This window comes from Toxotes jaculatrix, chromosome 21 (genome assembly GCF_017976425.1).
Source record: "Toxotes jaculatrix isolate fToxJac2 chromosome 21, fToxJac2.pri, whole genome shotgun sequence".
In the NCBI taxonomy this organism is placed as follows: Eukaryota; Metazoa; Chordata; class Actinopteri; family Toxotidae; genus Toxotes; species Toxotes jaculatrix.
In genome coordinates this window covers 14,981,120-15,004,474 of record NC_054414.1, presented here as the reverse complement: position 1 = coordinate 15,004,474, position 23,355 = coordinate 14,981,120, and the positions used below count along the sequence as shown (strand labels likewise).

The following is a 23,355-nucleotide window of genomic DNA, read 5'->3' as shown; positions in this document are numbered from 1 at the left end:
TGAATGAACCACAATCCTCAGCTGACGCTTGCATGTTAATGGACAACAGCCGGGAAACAAAGGGACATCTGTGCTTGTAAACACATGTATTGCTATAGTCACTCAAAATGTTTCCAGCCGTAGCTGACAGTTTGTTTGCCCGCAGACACAGAAAGAGGATGTTTAAGCCTAAATACATCTATCTCCATAGAAATAAATTGGATAATTAAAACCATTAGAAGTTCATTCAAAAGGACTGAAATGGTTGGATCCAAGTAAACAACAAACAATGAGTCCCATTTGCATTTGTACCTGCAGTGAACCACAATTGGCCCAGAGAAGGGTGGATTCACTGCCTTGACCTTTTTGAGGAACTTGAGCATGCCGATGGGGGAGAAGGGAACTCCAAAATCAGGCCAGCTGGTGAAGTGGAGCTGGGTCACCAGCCGGGGAGTCTTAGCGGCATCACTGGCTTGCTACATGGACAAACAAACATAGGCAGAAATACAGTTAGTAAAGTAACAGTGTTAACAATGTCGGTATAGTACATTTGAAGAAACAACAGACACGGTCTGGCCCCGGGGCAATGTTTTCATAAATCTCATTTTCAACGGTAACCATTATCAAAGCAGCAATGTCTTTTATGTAATGGTGTGGATGCTTTTTCGGAACCTTGCTGCAAGATCCTTTACAGAAGTTATTCAGAAGTTGAAAACTCCAAAGAATGCAGAAATTGTCTTGTTGGATTACTATGAAAAAGGAACTGAACTCCACGGGCTACAGCATGCAGGGACTACAGAAGTACTGCTCGAAACTTACATATTGTATACAGAACTTGCGTATGGTGTAGTCCACCAGGACAGTGAAGTCTTCTACTGCCACCCTCACATTCCCATAGGTCCAACAGCCCTGATCTGGCCAGTACTGGCAGCACTTGTCCTGTGGAGAGTTAACAGCCACGATTCAATAAATTAAATACTTAGAAGGCAGTTCTTCTGGAACATATTCAGGGACCTTTCTTTCAAGAGACAAAGTAGTTCACATGCATGACACACATGCTTCAATTTCACAGCCAGTCAGTCCAGATTAATGTAAGTGAGGGGTGAAACCACTCGATGAGACTCTGCTGGGTGATGATGACACTGCCTTAGAGGACTTTATTACACATTATGTAGCCATTGATTTCAGCCCATCCACATGATGATTTAAATCTTATTGATCTTTTTAGCCCTTCTCTTTTTCTCCTTGTTAAGTGGAGGAGTTCTGGTCCACAATAAAGATGTGCAATTACAGCAGAAAAACAGATGTCAAATGAGAGATTACAAGTGTGAAATTAATGGTTTAAATTAAACTCTTCTATATCACCTTTGACCATAACCAATGAAGTCTATTTGAAGCACATTTCCTCGGATGGACTCATCTTTTTGTGATGCTCAATTAATCCCTGCAGAGAAATCTGCCTGTTCGCTTGCTCCCCTTACAGGAAAGTCAGAGCCGAGACTTGGCTGGAGAAGAAACTCTGGAGCTTGTAGGAATGTATTATCTTGTTCACAGATGCTTAAGCAGAGGAGCTGAGATATATATAAAAAATAAATAAGGGTGAAAATGACTCACTTCTTTCCTTTCTTTCAGATTTGTCAGCATGACAACAGTTGCTACTTTCAGCTCCCATATCATCCTCCAGAAGTCTGCTACAGTGTCTTCTTTGGGACCTGAGAGACAAAAACAGTAAGATTTAATGGTATATTCAAATATGAAATCAAGGTATGGTCTAATGTATGTATGAACTTATATAATTCCCAAGTGCATTATACTGTATCTTACCTTGTGCTGCTATGAATTTGTTCTTTTCCGTGTAACCCTGTAAGAAAAGACTATTAATTTAGTTAAGGATATTAATATAAATCTTCAGACAGCTACTGATGGATCTTGTGGTGAGTTTATTACGTCAGCTGCTGTTTTGAGATGACATAAATCTTAACTTCAAAGCCTAAATGGACAAGAGGTCCTTAAACAGAAAAGTAATTCCACAATAACTGGATAACTTCATCCACTGAGAAAGACAATCAAAAGCCCAAGAACAACTGCTGGACAGGGTTTGGTACAGTTAGTGCTACCATTTCACAAATTAATGAACAATGGTCATCAGGTTGAAGAAAAAAAAAAAAAAAACTATAAAAAGAAACAAGACTTAAAGCATAACTCACATCAATGTAAGAAGCATTCACATAGTCTGAACAGGGATTTCCATCCAGCTGAGTCAACACCACTCTGGAATGATCATCTGTTGGAAAGTTTAGAGGGTTACAGTGGAAAAATAATACATAAGACCGCTACATGACTACACATTAAACAAGCATTAAAGGAAATTTGCTTTATTCCTGAGGGTTAGGTCAGTACATCGATGACACTCAATCTGCTACCAGCATTTCTAAATCACAGTAAAACAGCAAACTCTCATTTTTACACTTGGGATTTTGTTAATTAATGAGCTTTAGAGATACTTTTGTTACTTTTGGACCGAGCCAGGCCAGCTGTTTCCCGGCTTTATATTTATGTTACAGACACAAGTGGAATTGATCTCACTAACTGATCCAACTCTCGACAGGAAAGCGAAAAAGCATATTTCCCATTAAGGTTTAATAGCTATAGAATGGGTAAAAAACAAAAAAATTACACAATTATTAATGACAGAGATAAGTAATAAGAATGGCAAGGAAACTGAGTGCAGAGGTATTTCACTGTGAATGAATACATGAGCTGTAGGGGAGGATCCACTGTATCTGAACTATTTCAGGAAAAAAAAAAAGCCTAATAAAGACACAAAGGCACGTGCACACACATACAGGAAACTGTGAGCTCTGGGTGTGAGTCAAATGAAGTCTTATTTCCTACGTAGCACAAAGTACACTCACAGGGAAGAATGTTGGGGTATCTGTTCTTCTCCTTATTGTCCTCCTTGTTGGCCTCCTCGTACGTCCCCTGGGCATTTCCCCCTGGCAAGGACTGCAAAACAAAATGACATGAGTTTTTACACAACCTCACATAGTGACAAATATTCTCGACTTTCAGCAGCACACAACTAGCGCATTGTGTTGTGCTGCTTGCAGGGCTTTGTTCAGCCTCGATGTAGGCACTTCCTCTGCTACCTACAGTAAACAGTTCTCAATTAAATGCAGAGAACTTCAACTTCCTCTGTCTGTGCTGACAAATTGTCTGAGTAAAATCATGCTGCTACACGTTACATGAACCATGAGTCATACACGTCATTTTGACTAAGATCCTCAATCATGGTCACAAATAGATATAAGGGTATTTTTCATGAGTGTGGGTGTGGATGTGTACTTTATGTGTCATTGTCAATGTGACACATAAGTTATAGATCTCCTTAATAAAAGATACCAAAACAAGTCATGGTTTGAATCTTCTGTCTTCTCATGAACACGCAGCACATTTCAGTTGTTGTCGGAAAACCCTTTAACTCCTTATTTCCTACATTAAGTGTTTTTGTTTCCACAGTTGAAGGCAAAAGACACTCTAACCTGGGGTATAAGACCATTTTTAAAACTCATCTTCAGCCAATGTCTGAACCCATGCCTGCTTATGAAGTTTGTAGACAAGGTAAGTAATAATAATGTTAATTGATGTATTTTATTGCTTACAATAATTCTTACTGAACGTTTTAAATTAAGCTTTAAAAAGTACAATACATATGTGGGCCATTGCATTGTCTCAAATGATTTTCAATCACCACAGTCATAAACCACACTTCATAAAAAATAAACTACGAAACAGAACTCACTTAACCAGTCTCTGATCAATCTTATAAACCATGGGGTATGAATGCACCTCAGCGACTCAGTACTTAAACCACAGACTACTCTCAGCACTTGTACAGAATACAGAAAACCCCGCCCCTTCTACCCCCACCTGTTACTGTAAACTCTAGGAGGGGGAGAAAGCGGGGGCACTTACATTGTACTCCTCCCTGAAGAGCTTGCCATCATCAGCAGAGCGGAGCCTGTACTCCTCCTCTAGATGTTCCACTGGGATGGGGAAGAAGGTCTTAGAGGCCGAAGGGGATTTGGGCAGAAGGACCACCGTCTGTTGCTCTGTGGAGGGAACAGTCAATGGATTTATCATCCCTGCTGGACTGATTGAGTTTAGTGTTGGTGATGGTGAATTATTGATTACAGGTTAAACTTTGAAAATCACCTCAGTATTTTACAATTGCACTAATAAATTAAGATAATATCATACTGATGTTTTGCTATGTTAAATGACCAGTTCAGAGAAACTGATTATGACAGGATTTACAGCATTGGGTTTGAATAAGACCAGTGGTTTCCAACCTTTTCATTACTTGGAATGCCAGAAGCTGGATGTTTCATTATTCATTGCTTTAACTATTTCAGCCATTTCTTCCATTATTTTTGGCTGACAATCTCAAACATTCATCCATTACTTGTTGCTAACCTAAGACCTCTCGGCTCACTTGCTAATCAGTTTTCATGCACTCTCAATTGCAAAACATAGTGTTAAGGTGACTCAATATATGGATATTTGCAATATATATAACTGTAATTTCTACTACTTTTAGTTTCCATGTATCCCCTGAGAACTGCACACCATGTCATAGTAGGCCACCTCTGGTTGGGAATCAGTCAGTTAGACAATCAGCTTGTTGTACTACTCTGAAAGGGTTTTAAAATCAGCTTATCACAGACCAAAATGATTACCAAACTGATTAAAGATTTTCTGACATGTAGGTGTGTGTTTTCCAATACGTCAGTGATTAGTGTAAAAACGAGTATGAGCGTTCAATGATCACCAAACATCAAAAGGTGTTAGAGAACCAAAGGACCCCAGGAGAAAGCCACTTACAGCACCCTGTACACAGGTTTTTCCCAGTGGAAACCTTTCTTTAGCACCCGACTCAGCATTCTGTTAGCACTCACAATTTGGAAAATGCAGGCTGATAAGGTTGACTGAGAGAGTGTTAGTAACATGAGGTTCCTGATACCGCCACCCTGTATACCTGACCTGGGGGTACAGTGGTGTATAACGACTCAGTACTGTATCCAAACTCTAAAACACAACACATATTGAATCACATACAGCACACATACAGGTACAGAGTCACAGAACAAAACAATATTGGCATTAAATTTTTTTTTTTATCAATTAGATATATCAATAGAACTAGAATATCATGTCACTTTCAATGTCTTGCAGCAACCAAAGTTTAAAACTTAGCAAAAAAATCTACTTCCTGAACTGATTTAAAATTAAATCTTAACATACACTGTCATGTGTCATATGTTTACAATCATGGGGATCAGCAGCTCAACCAGTGTCTCGAAATTCATCCAGTGTTGTGCTGTGTTTATTTCCAGTATACTTCCTAGTTATATTACCTATCTGCATGGACACAATCTACTGTCATTCCTGTCTAATGTCAGATAAGAAAATATTTCCTAAAGGACACTCACAGGTCCTCAAGACCAACAGCTGCTATCATGCTTCACATATATGAGTTCTTACTTTCAATATTGCAGCTCAATGCTCAGTGACAATGGCTCTGATCTTTGAACTAGTAATGGTGTAAACTGACATCACACATGGTGTCAAAAAAGCTATAAAAGGCAGTGATCATAACACATACGTTTGTTCTTTGCAATACCCACAGGAAGTCTAAGACAACCACACAACAATGGTGGGACAACCTGCACATGTAGTTTCAGAAATAAAGATGCCTGCTTTTCTCCTCCTACTGCCTGTCTTAGCCTCGTGTTTCTGTATGTCTCCTTTATGATCTTACTATGCTTCTTTTGACTGCCAGCCCGTTGCTCTCACAGTCTATAATCTGTCTCACAAACTCTATCTATAATCTTCAATTTACAACAACGTTACCTTGCTCCTCCAGGATGCCATTTGGTATCTTCTTGTCAACTGTTGTGACAACTGGTTTTTTCTGGTTTTTTAACCTGCCAAGAAGAGATATGATAAAATGAAAAAAAAAAAAACCCCAAAAAAACAAACAAACAAAAAACCCAGTACCACAAAATGTAAGATCAAGAAATTCAATGATGTCCTGGTAATATAACTGTTTTTGTTTTAAATTGCAGGTAAACAATATCTCTGAAATGATCAAAGTAAAAATGAACAAATTCTATGCATCCTACCATCTGAAGCTTGAGAAGCTATTCTTTCTCATTAGCTGATGTCTTAGAAAGACAGCACTTTAGTCCGAATGTAGTTCAGAATCTGTTCTTCACTCTTCTCTGTTGCTTGTCTACGTCCACTGTCACAGCCTGTTCTCTTCTTACTAAGCATGAAAGGGAGTCAGCTAGAAGCACTTCCTCACTGGGCTCCGCCTCAGTGACTAAAGGAGGAAGTGTTTGTCACCCTGAGCTCTGCCTCCAAGTATGGCTCACAGCCAGTCAGTGAGGGCAAGGAAGAGGGTGAGGTGAAGCGGGTGAGTCCTTGCAGGGTGGGAAGTTTTACCTGAGGAAGTACCAGACTAGCAGTGCGATGATGAGCAGCACCAGGGACAGGACCAGCACGGCGAGGACGATGTGCTGGCTGGGGATTTTGTTTTCTGAGGAAGAAGGAGAGGCAGTGGCGAGGGTCAGGGAGCAACGTCAACAAAGAAGCAGGAAGGGGGGCATTTAGTTGTATGTGCAAATGCTTATCTACATTCATGGGTTTGAACCATGTCTGTATCGCATAAGGTGACAAAACTAAATCAATACTTGGCACAGCAACACAATTTCTATGTTCTCTTCTGGCCACAGGACTGATTTAATAACTGGCTTCAGCTGTATTTTGTCTACAGAGATAAGTATCAGCCCATTTTGTCCTGTCAGTATGTCTAACAGAAAATGAGAGGCTCTAAGAATGGAGACTCAGCCAAGAGTCACAGCCACACAGCCAGCTATTAGCTGTGTTTATAAAGACACACAATAAGCCGTAAATTACTGTCCAGGGCTGCAGAAGTTCATTGTGATCCGGTAATAACAAGGCTGTAGAGAAGGCTATTATCAAGCAGATGCATGCACAGCAGAACATACATAATAATCATATCTTAGGGAAAAGTGATGACTGCAGTTGGCAGAAATTTTCTTGCTATCGCAAATTGTTCAGTGTTATTCAGTCTCACATGTCGAGGTGCACTGCCCTTGTTATTCTTCTTACCTTGTGCCTTGCTATCGCTGGTGGAATTGGATGTTGTTGTGGTTTCCACCAAAAACAGAAGTGGGACCATTGTGACTGCAGAAAAACAAAATGAAGACGGATATTAAATTTAGCGCCAGACATGTCTGCAAAGTCAAGATTCATGAGAACATGGCTGCAGGATAATATCACCATTCAGGGAATACAAAAGCTATTGACAGATCTGAGGCATATTACTTTATTCATGACTTTGCTTTCAGGAATGTGCTCATCGGTGCAAAGTTCATGGACACAATGGAACAACACACTCATATCCTGGTCATTCATTAGTCCTGTCAGAAAGCCCATAGTGCAATGCCTGACATGTCCACATGGGGGCACAATACTCTTATCTTTGAAAAATAAATCAACTAACATAGCTTCCTCATCAAACCCATTGAGAAAAAAAAATAATAACATCCACAGCTGGGAAAATACATCTTTAAATTTCTAATTTCAATTTGTATCAAACCAAAAGAGATTTCATATGTGGTTTGGGCTATTGGTACATGTGTGTTCACAAACATAATTATTTCAACAATCCCAACTCAATGCAATGCTCCAAAACACCCTCATAAAGCCTATGCTCATACTTTAATCTGTGTTTTATCAGATTGTGGGTAGGGAACTTGAGTAAATGCCACTTTGAGCTGATAACAGCTGTTTCCATGGCAATGCCATAGTGAAATGTGTGACTTCCAGGATATAGCGTGTGTAGGGTCTTAGCGTGCTATATGCTAGAAATCACAACACACACAGTCAGACATAAAACATGCGTGCCAGCTAAAGGCCTGGATATCAGCGGACACTGACCCACGAACCAGTGCTTAAGCCGTGCTAAACTGGATGTATCAGATCATGGAGAGTGAAATCTAGAGTCAAGCAGCAAGAGGCTTAACACCTACACCCTCACATCCTGCTCTTTGCCACTTCTACCCTCTCCTCTTTGATAACATCACCCCAACACAAACACTTGTTCACACACCAACACCCACACAAATATGAGCTCTGTCCAAAGCCTCTGCCAACAGGAGTCTCAGCTGAGTGACTCTGATCATCCCCTGCTTTTCTCCGTATAGAAGGCTGCAGGGGGAGGAGGATAAACGAGTATCTCTGATCGATTCATGTGTTCAAGCATTCAAAATGGGCCTCACACCTCTCTGTTTCAAGCATCTCTATTCTTTTTCAAGCTACTGGTGACATTTGAAAACCAATAAGCCTTGAGATGTTTGCAGTCTTAAAGGTGTTTTTTTTTTTTTTTTCATTTTCACCAAAGCACTCTAAAAGTTGGAATCTCAGCAAAGCGTGCCTGCACGGAGCTGCTCTCACCCCGTAATGAAGCAGAGTGTGCTTTGTCTCCTCAAGGCTGCAGGTGTGTGTGTGTGTGTGTGTGTGGTGCTTTGCAGCTGCAGCGAAAAGAAAACCTAGGCCAAGTGCATAGTCAATGAAGACACTGTTGAAGCCTCCACGCTGTGCCGCAGTGTCCTGTAATGTGTCCAGGCAGGACACCGGAGGAATGTGGAGGCAGCAGAGCAGAGACACTGACTGCAGCAGGGAGAGGGAGCAGAAGGTCCAGGTCAATAATATTTCCTGGAGCGATTAATAAACCCTGACATGTCAAGCCACCGCTCCATGGGGGAAGACTGATGAGAGAATTCTAATGAGAGAAGAGAGGAGAGGAAGAGCGCTCCCCTCTTTATCCAGCTCTCCTCCCTCTATATTCCCCCCTATTTAAGGCTCTCTCTGCAAATGTCACAAGCTTGGGTGAGGGGGAGGATATTGAGTTGTGTTAGAGTAGGACTCTGTGTACAAGACTTGAGGTTGTTGTGGTGTGGAAATACACCCATGGTGCCATTTGGGACTTTCCACTACACAAGCTGCATTGAATTTTATGTATGCTTTGTCTGTTTGTTTGTTTGTGTGCGCAACGGCACACCAGGGACACCCAGCAGAGTGCTGATAGCTTGCCCTACGGCTGTACCTTGTGGTAAAGTGTTGCTGCTTCCCCCAGTTCCTAGCTCGATCTCCCACCCCTCCATCCCCACTGGACATGTCACCCTGTCGCGATTTAGCCTCCAACCCCTGCTCAAATGCTCCTTAGAGGGCTGCAGCTTGATCATCACGTACTCTGCAGCTTTTCCCATCTTGTCCCTGTTGTGGTCTCCAGCCTGACCTCTTCAGCATCTCCGAGGAGATCACCAACTTCCTTTCTCCCATCTTTGTGGGGAAATGACCCTCGCATAACTATAAATAACACTGCTTCCTATTTCTCTGTGTATCCAATCTCTTTTTCTCTATTTCTCCTCACTCAGCATAAACCAACCAAGACCACAAGTCTTAAATTAGACCATTAGAGTTCGTCACCGTTTTGCAAGGGTCAGACTCTGGGCAAACAGCTATCATCACATTGTGTGGGTTCTCATCTGTGTATTGTCCTTTCTCCATTTAGCACTCCGTGGCTAGTCACCAACCATCAGCCATAATGAAAATAGGTCATGGGAGATGTCAGCTCCGGGGAAGTTCCGAGGCGTCCTTATTTTCCGATAGGAGACATTTGCAAGTAGCCTTGGGGAAGGGTATTGTCCTGGCCAGCCAGTTATTTCAGTGGTGTGTGTGTCCCGAGTTACCGAGGCATAGAGTTAGTTGTCTCATGGTGGTTCAGTGTCCTAGACGGCAGAATAGATCTGAGCTCAAACACCCTTGAATACAACTAATGGAGAGAATGAGAATCATTCTCAACTTCATCGTTCTCAGAGAAACTTCACTACATATATCAGTCAGTTATATACATACAATAATAATAAGTGAGGAAAGTTTGAACCAAAAGGCTGTAACTTGTCTAACTCTGACTGCTAAAGCAGTTTTTCACTGAAAAAGGACTGTGGGTTTTGTCCCTGATCTTTTACATGGGAGTTACATTAGGAAGGGTTCTTTTAATAGCCATATGGACAGGAGGAAATTATTAGAGCCACCACTGTGTTTTAAAAGATGACATGAAATGAGGGATCAGAGGGGTGGCAAATGAACAACAAAGATCCCTGGCTGGATGTGAACTGGGGGCGTTGTGGTCCACAGTTGGACCTCAACCTTGTTTGAATTCTGCACATAGTAACTTCAACTTTAAACATCATGTGATGAAACATGTGATTATTTAATATGTTGCTTTGCATAGATTTGTAATAATAGTATGAAACTGTTTTCAGCCATATTACCCTGTTTCTGCCTACATATAGTACTGCATATGACAACACTGCAGCCACTGTTATGTGTTCACAGAGACCTCCAGCCCCTGGTATGCACTTTGTGACTCACAGATCTGTCTCCACTGATTACAACCTGCCACCTCTGAATACCCGCATACTTCACAGCACACGAACAAAAATGCAGACACACGTACATGCACGGATACGATCATGTCACATTACGCAGACAGGCAACAGAGAATACAAGCAAGCCACTACAAGGCCTCGATTTGCTTCTTTATCCTCGCTCCAAACATGAGGAAAGCACTGTGGGAATTCTGACTCGTGGTGAATCGTTTATATTCCCAAACCAAGAGGCTGATAAATGTTTTTCCCTGACAGTGTTTTGTTTTGGAGGATGAGCTATCCCTCTCTGTGGACTTGTGTTTTCCTTGTGGTGTGCTTCCCTGCTCTGTCATTCTTTCAGGCCGGGTTAAAAAAAAAAACCCTAGAAGTGACATAATGATACCCCTGCAGTTCTCCACCATTGTCTCACTAATTAGCCCCAGACACCTAACTATCAGAAAGGACAAGCTTGTTACAATTAGAAGATAAGACAGAGAAATTGGCTGTCTTTGCCTCTGACAGGAAACGCAGTGTTCCCTGGCATCATGTCTTCCCATAGACAGAGCACTGTCAGTTCCACTGAACATGGTTTCTCTGGGCACAGAGTCTCTCTGTCTCTTCAAATACATCAGCTGGGGAATTTGGGAAGTGGGTAGTGGGTGTAGGGGAGATGTGACAGGGTGAGCAGGCAGTAGGTACATTGTGTCCTCTGAGCAAAAAGCTGCCAGACTGTTTACCCTTTAGGCCGCGAGGTTTTTTATAACTGAAATCTGCACGATGGCTTATTAGAAGAAAAACAACCAGTAACCTGAAGCCTTCTGTGCATTTTCTCACTGCTGTGTTCGAAACATGTTTGCAATCTTTTACCTCTTACCTCTGCCTTTAAACTGATCAACCTAATTAAGTGTTTTTAATTTATTATCAGATACAAATTACATCATATGTTCGGTTTTTAGAATTAGATGATGAGATCAATTCATATTTTCCAAAATCCGTAAAACAACTCTGTTCCTACTAAATATAGCCAGGGACATTTAATATAACAAATATGGCCAAACAGATAAAGTGGCTGCTCAATGTTAGCTTCTAACAAATACCTGTGTATCAGTAACGTTATACAAGTATCAAGAAATTACAGAAAAGCCAACAACACCGCAGAATGACCCGAGTGAGCAATATAAAGAAGCCTTATTTATAGAGCAATGCTATGAGAGAGGTGATCTGTGTGATATCACGTCATAATGTGGTTGGATGCTATGTTTGTTTCTGTAACAACGCTACTAGGTGTAATTTTTTTTTGTAATGTTTGGTTGCTGTGATGGAGAGGTGTACAAAAAGAGGAGGATGTGTGAGGCAGTGTGTCTTTCTGTTGCACTGTAATAGAGGCCTATAAGTATTTCTTGTGGTTGGTCACATTTGACACAGATCACCACAAATGTACAAAACCTCAGTAAATTACAATTCTTGTATTTGCAATATGAGAATTGTAAGAGCCATTGTTTTTGCAAAATGTCCTGCTTTTTGGACTTTATGGTCAAGATACCTCAGCCTCTAGCACACTGATTTTGACTTTTTTTTTTAATCTGTCTTTTCTGGGTCCCCCAGCTTTGCGTATCTCATGTAAAGGATGTTATAAAACCCTCTAACAAACAACGATACTCGCGCTATAAAGTTTTACATCTGTCAGTTTTGACCAGAACACTGCGAGAAGTTTAACAAGTTCACACATTCTATTTGAGTAGGTCGTCCTCATAACACAGCATCTCTGTCTCTGTGCTCTCTGCCTTTGGGGAGCAGCAGTGTGTAAACCTGGGCTGGGTTAGCTATTTAAAGGACAGCGCACTACATTCACAGTCTTGACTGAGGAAACGAAGCTGGGGTGTCCATCTGCTTACACAGACCGCTGTGTGACCGCTTCCCATGCAATGTAACCTAGTTGGACAAGGTGTTCGGTGTTGCTCCTTCCAAACTTCTCCCTCCATTCCTGCTGATTCTGTTCTGCAGATAACATCTATAATCTGCAGTCACACGGTATCACAGTGTAGTCCATGCATATATTTTTAATATTTAAAATGAAACCACAGAAGTCATTTTTCACTACTTGTGACACATTATTCATTATATCTGATTACAATCCATTCTAAGATCTTTAAAAATGTACACTATGAAAAATGCAGATTTGTTTTAACCTGTATATTGCTGTTCCTCACAATGTGTTCCCATGGTAACCTGGCCACCAACGTGGCACCTGTGGGATGTTGAACAAGATGCCTTAGAAAAGAAAAAAAAAAAACCCCAGGATACAGACACACTGAAAACCTGTTATCAGTTCAGCCTTCAGCATTTGGCAAAAAGTGTGGGGTACAGAGTGTTTGGGCATAAAGTTAAACACACCTGGACACAGTAAAAAAAAAACACTAAATTAAATGAAAAGTTAAAGTAACATTCTTTGTGTGACAAAATGCAAGTTGATATCTCTCAGTGGTAATTAGAAGTTGGAGGCTGACATGAGAGGTTGTTCACAATCGCTGTTTAATCAGTATGACGTCAATGGCACTAGGCTGGTTTCCTGTTAAACCTCCAAGTCTCCCCATTTCTACCCGTGTTAAAGACAGTGGATGCAACATGTAGGCATGGAGGCTTTGGAGCTGTTAGCACCTTTAACAGAAAGTTAAAACAAACAAACTTATTTTAACGAGTTATGTAACAAGCTTGCCCACCACTGTCAAGGGCCATCTGTACTATAACCACAAACTGCCACTTGACTAGTTTCATCAATTTCATTAGAGTTTTATGGTAAATCTGTCAAATTCATAAACTGTGTCACTTGGAATTTCAAAATCTTTCCATGGGAACTTTATACTCTTCATTGCAGATCCAACTGAGATGTATAAAGACTCCTATTATTATTATCAGGGGTTGTTGTAGTAGCATGTCACACTGTGCAATATCTTGCACTAGCTCTATCTTTAGCAGCATTTACAGTAACAACTCTACCTCTGCAGCATTACTTTCTTGCCAACCTGGGTTCCTCCCCTCCTGCGCTCCTAGCATTGTCATTAATCAATTCCTGCTTCCTTCCCAGGGCGCCCAGACGCTGTGGCAGTAGTAATGACCTTGGAGACCTGCTGGCTCTGCTCTGCAGTGTCAGCCCTCCACCTATGTGGGAACAAATGTAGCATCTCCCACGGAGATCTCAGCTGAATGTGTGAGAAAATGCATATGTGCTTATGAATGCTAGTGTTTGGTTTGCATGTAGGAGAGAAACATTTACTGTAGAAAAAGAACAAAGGGAAAACCACATTAGCCACTGCCAGGAACGAAAAAAAATAAAACAAAACTGTGGTTAGTTGCCAGATTCAGGCCATAACATCCTGTTGACCGAGATATGGCGGCCACTGTGTCTGACCCTGAAAACCCTGCCATTAGTAGTAGTCCTCACTGGAAATAAGAGCTTTTAGCTGCTGCATATTAGTTAAAAATAACATGGAGCTAGATGAGAAGCGATTATTGATAATCCTCTTAAAAACATTCCAACCATAACTGTAACATTTGAGAGCCACTCTCATTTTGCCTATAACTTATTGTCTTCGGAGTTTATAGCATTTAAAGGCTGCCGTCGCATTCTAGTGAGGCAAGAAAACCAAGAGCGTAATTGGTAGTAAATATTTACTCCAGTCTGGTTTGCACTAGTAAACATCACATCTGATCTTTCACTTGCTCGCCTTGTTTGAGTGTCATTTAGTCTGTGTGTTCACACAGTTGTGTATGTGTAAGTGTCTTTCTCTCTCTCTCTCTCTCTCACACACACTCTCACACACACGCGCACCCACACACCCAGTCACAGTTAATATTTTTCCACGGAGCCAGTAGGTGTTTTAATTATTTCTGATCCACAGATTTACACGTCTGCACAAACACACTGCATGCATACGTTTCTGCACCAAATCTGCTAACAACTGGCATGCAAAGCTACACTGCCTGGCTGCTTGGCATGAAATACACACACATGGGGACAAATGCATACCCACAAATCCACAAATGCTACAGCAGGGATCCATGGGAAACAAATGTGCCAGGGCCTGTTTAAGGACCACCACACCAGAAATCATTCTGCTAGTGGTGTATCATCCACAACACACACACGTGTGTGTGTGTGCGTGGGGAGACAATCTCCCAGAGAGGGTCTCATCATGTCATCCCGGACCCTTACACCTCCCAACCTGACAGCACTGAACACAGAAGCATCCATCTTTCTTCCAGCCTGACACCTCTGGGATTTACCTTGTCCCCTCTTTCAATTATTCAGAGGCACAGCAATTATGGGCTGGAATCAGAGCCGTCGATGGCCATTGTAATGAGCGGCAGCTGGGCTGAAAATGATGAAACTGGCGTTGTGACACTTCTCATTATCACCCAGCACTCTGTGATTACCAGCACTCTGCTATGAACAGGTACTAGTGTAAGAGACATGTAGGGAGAAAGAGAAAGAAGAAGAAGAAGAAGAAAGGACTGTGTTTAAAACCGGGAACCTGTCAGCATGGTGAAATATGGGAAATTTACTGCTCTACAAAAGCATAGCATAGCACACAGTGGTAAACTAATGAGTTCTTAGACTTGTGTATATAAAGTGAGCCATGTCAATTATAACTGTTAGTTATAATTCTAGAGATTTAGAAAATAGGCATTCCAGCAGATTGACTCAGGCAAGGAGAGTCTTCTACTGTTTGTAAACTTGTTTTTGAATGGCTGTTACAGCAAAACAACTGGAGCCTACCTTTACTGTATAGTTGCAGTCAATTAAAAAGCTGCCCTGTTTGTACTCAGTTTTCTTTTTCTTTGCAATTTGGAGTTTGTACACACAAACCATCTTCTTGTGTTTGCAATATTCGTATAAACCACTTTCTAAACTTCAAAATCTGAATAATTAACACATTTTATCTAGTTTGTTTGATCTCAGAAACAAGTTGTGGTTTCTTCACATGTAGATATGTGCTACATATATTTAAAAACAGGGCACAGTGGCTTTGTGACTTCCGGTCTTCGTGCTAGGCTAAGCTAATATAATTTGTGACATATTCATTCTATGGACATAAGCTTAGACTGTGGTTACTTTTTAGTTTGCAGTTTAAGTGAATTTACTGCCAGGAATCAATGCAGAAATACAGCGTTAGCCATACAAGAACCACATCCTTCCTGATTATAAGCCTCTGGAATTGCCTTAATTCAGCTTACACATCAGAACAAATCTGAGACAATAAATAAAATGATGACTGGTGGTCACATTATGGGTAAATCACCTCTTTAACTGACCATAAATTTGTCAGAGGTTCTTCTTAGAAAGTTTTACGATCAATAAAAAAGGATTAAACAGATTAAAATGTAATTCAATGCAGAATCATAACAGCTGACTCAGAAGCTGTCTGGAATCCTGATTTTAGAGTATTACAACCAACCAGACTGTCTCCCCTGAGAATGTAAGGCTCATTTTTATGTCATATTATTCAAGCGTAGAAGGAACAGGCAATTGAGAAATCCTGCGGGACAAAGAAACCCACTCGACTCAAATGAATGAAATAAAGCGCAGTGTCCGTGCCTGTAATGATGACAATCCACAATCCAGTTTTACTGGCATTAGATTTATTTAACATCAGTGCTGACGCAAGAACAGGGGCTAAACAGACCTGGTTCTCAGAAGAAAACCATCCTCCAGAGAAAGAGGGACCCAGAAAGAGGGGGTGGGGGTAGTCTTTTGTAGAAACCCCATTTTCAGAGAAAGATAACCACACTCCTTTGGGACCTGCATGGGACAGACAAGATCTATCCCCCAAAATATCCTTTAAAGCCACTTGACTCTGTGGGACCAGAAGGGATGAGTGAGCAGCCCACGCTGCAAGGATGAAGAGACTGACTGTGCTGTTATGCAGAGATAGAGCAGACCTGTCTGCTCGGTGCAGACGCAGACTATAAAAACCCTCCTGTGAGTCTTGAAAAAGGGGATATGAGGACTGTTTCTTCTGGTTCTTGAAATATCCCCAGACTGTCTGCATGGGAAGCAAGATTTTACTGCTGCACAGCTCCAGTTGCCATAGCAAAACCGCGCCATCACACTTCATTTTCCAGGATAACAGCCACTTTATGCTCTGTTATCACACACCTGGCAACAACAGGTTTGACAAACGAGTAGAAAGGCAAAAACAACTGGTATTTTCATGTCATAGTCCAGATTCACAAAGGCGGTGCATTGATTGCTGATTCAAACAGCAGCCTGACTTCTCAGAGAAACTGGAAGTGGAAGCACAGTAATTATGTTAACCAAACCCAAAGCCCAACCTAACACATTTTTACAATCCTTTCACAGGATCGCGGCCCGTGCAGAGCACATTATGAGCAGCACTTTGTTGATTAAGATTGTGTAACCTTGTTGTTTGTGCTCCGCCTGAATACTATAGGAATATGAGTCATTCAGTGGGGCCTTGAGCACCATAGTGGGCCTCATTGTCCTCCCTCCTAAACAGGCCTATCACAAGAATGAGAACGGACACACACACGCACACAAAGACCATACGGAGAACAACTGACAAGCTTAAGCCGAAGGCCTCTTGGAGAACTCGCTGCCCTCTTGGAAAAAGGAAGAGCAACATCCAGTCTTCACAGACTGCTGCCAAAAGCTCTGCAAGACAGGCCTCCATGCTGAGGGAGACCTGTTCTGTTGCTAATAGGTCTTGACAGAGTCATGGAGGCATGACAGGGCATCAGAAATCATGGACATACACACCAGGTAGGGGGGCAGGAGGAGGAGGAGAAGGTGATGACACATTGGGTATCACTAAATCTCACCAACAGACAAATGTGTTTGGCCTGCAAACCACAGAGGTAACACAAGGGTCAAAATCTCAGCTCTGCTAATATCTATACCTGTGAGCTGATAAGAAAAGTAAACTGCAGAGCTAAATGGATAATATTGGACTGTTTTAGCAACAAAGACATGACAGATTGGGCTCACTTACATTTTCTAAATTGTTTTAAAGTCATTTTCATACCTTACATAATCATACTTTTTGCAGGTTAGTGAACAAAGTGCTGCCAACATTCCAGTGTAAGTGCAAACAAAAAATCTTGTGTGCAAATACTTTTTGACCCAAGTCTGCTTTTCAGGACAGAAATTTGAAGGTTGAAGGGCTACAGGGGACTGCAGCACTATGTAAAATATAAATACAATGAGGGAGAAAAAAACAAGCTTTGAGGGAAAAAAAAGAGGGCAAAACAACACTCCAGCAAGAAAGAAATGTCCTTGCTATTATGAAAACATTTTAAAAGTTCATTTGAAATACCGAAGTGTCCTCTATCTTCCACATTCAACTAGAACTCCATGAAAACTTCAGATTCTCCCCAGCTGACATTCGTGATGTGCAATCTGGGTCGCACTCCTAATGAAAGCTACTGTACTTGCACATAGTTTCTTTGTGTGCGTAGGACTCCATGTGTGCGTGTCTCTGTGTATGTATGTGTGTTTCTGCAGTGTAAGCACATGCTGTCCTCCATCTGCTGTTAGATAGAGACTGTTTCCTTTCCTGTGCAGCCAGCCAACCAGCCAGCCTTCCTGTACCGCTCTGCTCCAGAGGGGAAATGGGAGCGAGACTGCCACACACTCCTGACAAAAACCCTGGATAAGATAGGTGCACACGCAGACAGAGACGCAGCTGGACTGACAATGATTCAGCCACACATTTTAACATAAACACACATCCAAATAGTCTCCTCTCCTTTCTCTTTCCTTCCGTCTTAAACTTTTGGGCTGTTTTCCATTCTTCTATCTACTGTATGTTCCCTTTGTCCTCATTTTATCATGGTCACACACCTCCACAAGTCTTTAAACAGCTTGGTGGTGACTAAAATATTTGAAGTGCGCAACAATGAAGGGACTTTATAAATACAGGAAAAGTCAAAAGTATGGGTGTCGAGGGGCTTTTGCAGCTACAGAGCCGCTAAACATGACTTTTTTCTATTAGCCACCGAACATAGGTTGTAATAACAGGAAAGTGATACTCACTCATTGCTCTTTGTCTGAATTCATTTCCGCACCAGTGATAAGCCTGCAGTCTTAATTATTCTGGCCACTTCAATGTCACAATATTCTTTTAAGAGCAAAAGCCTTGGAAAAATATGCCTCTATAAAGTCAGCAAAAGTAGTTGCATCAGGGGAACGGAGAAGGCTCTTTAGTCTCGAGAGAAAAGTCAAGAGAGAAAATATAACACCTTTCTATGGGCAAGACAATAAAATGTAATCAACTAATCCACACAAGGTCTTAATCAGGATCCAAATATCAGTACAAACTACAGAGCAGACCGCTAATCACATCTACAGGTCTAAGGTACAAATACAAATCACATTTTTTTATGTTCCAAACAGTCATGCAAGGTCAAGTTAATGTTGTTTTTAAAGCTTGACACTATATAGTGGAGTCTTCTGTTCTTATTACAGTTTTACACCACTGTCACACTTCCTGTTTCTTGGTCCTTTTTAAAGAGCTAACACAAGCAATAAACTGCAGCCGTGAATCTTCAAATTGAGGAAGTGCCACAAATGCGCTGGGAACTTGTGACAAGAAGACTATCGATATACAAAGAAAACAACCGGCGCCATGCACATGAAAGACAGTCGAATTCCACTGAAATTTTGAAAAAGATCCCTAAGTCTAATCCCAAGTGTACTAAACAATGAATGCATTTAGAGTGTTATGTACGAAGGGCACAGTGAGATGAATTACCTGGATGAGTGTTGATTCAATGTATGCTGATTCTCAGGTCCATAACAGCAGGTCACATGGTGCTGACCAAGTCCAGTGGTCACATTGTTGACATCGTTTTGACACAAGGTGGAGGTGGGGAGGATGAGGTCTGCTCTCACAGCCCGGTGAGGAGAGAAGATCCCTCGATGCAGGCGGCGGTTGTGGGTCTCAGTACTTCACTTCCAGCAGTCAACCGCAATTTTTGTATCGTAGCGATGTAAGTCTTAAAGGGATGCTGCTCACCACCTTGACAGAGAGTGAGAAGGACAGACGGCATGTTAGACAATTAATAACACAACAAAGGCAAAGAGACAGATGAGGAGGAGACGCTGGAGGATGGGGAAGGTGTGATGTAGTTCCTGTCTAAAGTTGGAACAGTATGTAGCAAGAAGACGAGAGTTAAATTAAGATAGACGGCAGCTTCCCCAAAGAAGGAGGCTCTGAAATAATAAGAAGAGCCTAGAGCTTTGTGAAGCAGCATATACAGTACGTCCTCTGTGGATTGCCCTTCAAACATGATGATGCCATTTAGCTTTGAGAGAAATTCACAAGAAAGTATGTACATTTGTCTCTTCGGCGTAAGAAAGGCCATGGCACAAAACCTAAGAAGGTGCCCTCGGGTGATACGCAGATGGTCCCAAAATGTAACCATGGTGAAGAAAAGACTTTTAAATTAGTCAGAGTTCAACCAGTTCATTCTTTGGGTTAACATTTTATAAAGTGCCGGCAATGCAAATTAGTCTTCCAAATCCAGCCGACACTAACTCATAGTGCATGTCACTTTGCATCCAGCCTAACCTCATTTACAAACTAAAAAAAGTTTTCTCTGATTTCTAAATCTACAGATGGCATTAAATTACATTAAATCTATTTTTGTTCAATTACCAACATAATTATATTGTTCCATGAAAGAATAAATGCTTTTTTAAATTTTACTATTTCAGCCTGTTTGTATGAGAAAATATTGGTACATTGGCTGTGCATGAGCTGTAGAGGAGATTGCAGGTTGGTGCCATCTAATATATAATCCCTGCTGTTACCCAGAGGAGGCCTGAAAGGAGGGTATGGGGGGAGGAGTGGGGTGTGAGGAAAAAAAAGAGGACAAGGAGCACAATTTATCTACCTGGGAACACCGAGCAGCCAAAGAATCTGGAGGGAGCATTTTCCTATGGAAACCTTGTACATACAGTTTTACTGTACTTCCTGTAACTGAAGGATTCTGGGTGAACACTTTCACAGGCAGATTAAATTCTTGAAAACATGTTTCCAAAACTAAAAATTCACAAGACTCACAAAGTCTTCTTTTCTCTGCTCTTACAACTTTGACATTTTGGAGATACAAGGTTTTTCGCCCGACAGTGGGCAGGGAGCATGCTGGCTGGTTGCCATAGCTACGCTCTCGTCTAGCCGAGCAGCAGGGAGGTGGGGTTCTCACTGCCCGTTTCTCCTTTTCCAGGCTGTAACGATAAATGAATGGACACATCTCCTAGAGCCCTCCCCATCTCCACCCCTTTCCCACTGGAGCTCAATGAAAACAGGCAGTCAACATTTGCTCTATGACACCCTGGAAAATGAGGTGTCATGCTTGAGGATTTCCATGACAGCCAAATAATGGCACAAGCTACAGAGTCACTTGTTCAGAAGGCAGGATAGAGTGGAATGAAGATGGAGATACATATATATATATATATATATACACACAAAAAGATCATTTGTTAATACTGCGAATAGTTTTAGATTTACACCTGGGGTTCTTGGAAAGCACTGTGAGGGAGTATTTCAAATCATATATCATCTCAAGATCAAAGTCCGACAGTGTGAAATCAGATCAAGCAAACTACTGAATAATAGAAGAACCTTTCTGTATTGCAGTCGAATGCAGAGCACCATGCTTGACAACATCAGAAAAGAACATAGCAACACAAGAAAGCTGCTGAATGCAGAATAAGATGTGTGTGTAATGTAGTTATATCACTTACATTTATGGAACAAACTGCAGTCCATCTAAAAAGGGTCACCATACATGCCCCTCTCACAGCACACAGCAGTACTCCTAACTGTTGTTGCAGTGACAGTCCCACCCAGCCAGTGGGTACTGGACACTAGCACTAGGTGTGGGAGGAGAGAAAAAATAAGGTATATGTGCTCTAAAGGTGAAGGAAAACATTTTCCCTTACCTTCTCTCACCTAAAATAGAACAATTATTGTGTTTGCTTCAGAGTTTGTTTGAGGGAAACAGCAGCACAAGGCAGTCCTTCGTGACTGTCTACAGCTATCACTGTATCAGTTCCTCACAGGCATATACTGATTACCACAGGGCATGTGATAAAAACCACGCACATCTCAGTATTACTCATATACTCAGAATAACTGTATTTGACTTGGGAACCAAAATGGTGTTAGGTGACTATAGAAAGAACTTTATAAACACAGACACACACACACACACTTAACAGTTGCTATCTACTGCAAAAAATACGCCTGCCCTTAAATTTATATTATTTATAACATGAGATGAAATTTCGCCTCGTATTCAAACAGAACAACGCTGAAGTGTTTTCACAGGAACAGAACACAGAAATGACAAATCATCTCTGTGTTGTAACCGTGTTGCAACTTCCTAGAAGTGACGTTGCATTTGTGAGTATAACCTCTCTCTGTGCTTCATCTGAAGTTCGAATGAACTGTCCAAGTACAGCATGTGAACTTCTGCAAGCGTAAGGTATACACACAGTTTCACCAAAACTCTCACACAGATGTTATTTCCCTGACTAGCCCGTAAGCTCAGCTGGAAATACATAGTACCAAGGTGACAAATGCCAGCTCAAAGACAGATGGATACCTCACACACCTTGTACATGCATACGCATATTTGGCTCTTTGACTCACCTCTTCAGGGTTGTGGTCAATCAGATTAGGGCATCATACTGAGATCTCAGCGCACCAACACAAACCCATTTACAGAGATAAGCTTTCAGAACAACTGCTACCAGAGACACACACACACACACACACACAACCACACACCCACACCCCCCTCACACACACATACAAAGAGCCAGAGTGAGAGAGAGAGAGATGTCGCTTCACTCACTGAGTTGCTATCTGGCCCCAGCATCAGCACAACGCTGTGTTTACAGAAGTCCTCTCTGACCTGCTGCTGTGTGTCACTTCAAGAAACACAGTGCCTTCATAAAGGGGTTCAGGACCTCCAACAGGCATCACAAGATAAATTTCTGGGGCAGTGAGATGATTTACAGGATAGGAAAGCAGACAAAATATATGTGTCAAGCACAAAATAAATTTTTCTGTCATTTCCACATTTTTTTTTTTATAAAAAAGGAAAGATTACTGGATCATTTTACTTTCTCAGGCCTCTACTAATTATTCAAATAAATCAAAATTCTCTTTTACTAACACAATTTGCAGACATGCAATATGCAATGTGGGGCCGTATGCAATTAGACTTTTCTCTGTTTTCACGAGCTGCTTAGACATTCATACTGAGGCAATAAAGAAAAATGAATGTGAAAATGTGACTGTTTTTTAAATGCTGCGTAATGGAAAATAATAGAATGTACAGTAAAAAGGCAGCGTTAAATTTTTTATAATACGGCTTTAATTAGAACAGAGCTGCAGCAACAGTCTCTCACCAAGTCAATGTGATGTTGAGATGTAGAAGTGAGCGAGATGGCAAGGCTTGTTGTGATTTATGGTGTTTACAGGCAAACCTGAAAGGGACAAAATCAGCCCCTAGATGAAAACTGCAACGGCAGAAATTATAATAAACGGCAATGCAGAAAGCAAATGCATGCGTATGGACTTTACGCTTCTATGATCACATGTGAATAGAGCCATGTCCCTGATGAGCTGTCCCCACACATCGCACTTAATGTTCCAGAACGGGAGGACGGGCGGCAACAAGGACTGTGTTTTTGTTATCCGAGTCTCCCTTGCCTGTCCACCTCCCTTCCAAACACACCGGTGTATCTTGGCATCCAGGAGTGAGTGAGTGGCCCTCAGCCAAAGCAAGCAGGATGTGAATGTGATAATATCATATA

At 41.5% G+C, this 23,355-nt stretch overlaps 1 protein-coding gene across 4 annotated transcripts in view; it reads right to left on the bottom strand.

The window, feature by feature from the left end:
* ptprea (protein tyrosine phosphatase receptor type Ea) overlaps positions 1-23,355 on the bottom strand; it is a 48,598-nt gene that overhangs the window by 5,449 nt on the left and 19,794 nt on the right. The window contains exons 2-13 of one of the 4 annotated variants that reach the window (XM_041066991.1): positions 19,274-19,540; positions 7,177-7,251; positions 6,487-6,580; positions 5,893-5,966; positions 5,023-5,067; positions 3,955-4,091; positions 2,895-2,985; positions 2,187-2,263; positions 1,804-1,840; positions 1,594-1,691; positions 799-918; positions 292-455 (exon numbers count right to left, since the gene is read on the bottom strand). In XM_041066991.1, coding sequence (XP_040922925.1) covers positions 292-455; positions 799-918; positions 1,594-1,691; positions 1,804-1,840; positions 2,187-2,263; positions 2,895-2,985; positions 3,955-4,091; positions 5,023-5,067; positions 5,893-5,966; positions 6,487-6,580; positions 7,177-7,246 — 1,007 coding nt within the window. In that variant the 5' untranslated portion in view covers positions 7,247-7,251; positions 19,274-19,540. Of the gene's footprint in view, positions 1-291; positions 456-798; positions 919-1,593; positions 1,692-1,803; positions 1,841-2,186; positions 2,264-2,894; positions 2,986-3,954; positions 4,092-5,022; positions 5,068-5,892; positions 5,967-6,164; positions 6,297-6,486; positions 6,581-7,176; positions 7,252-19,273; positions 19,541-23,355 lie in introns of those variants that run through there. The other 3 variants (XM_041066992.1, XM_041066993.1, XM_041066994.1) reach the window with 3 other exon arrangements.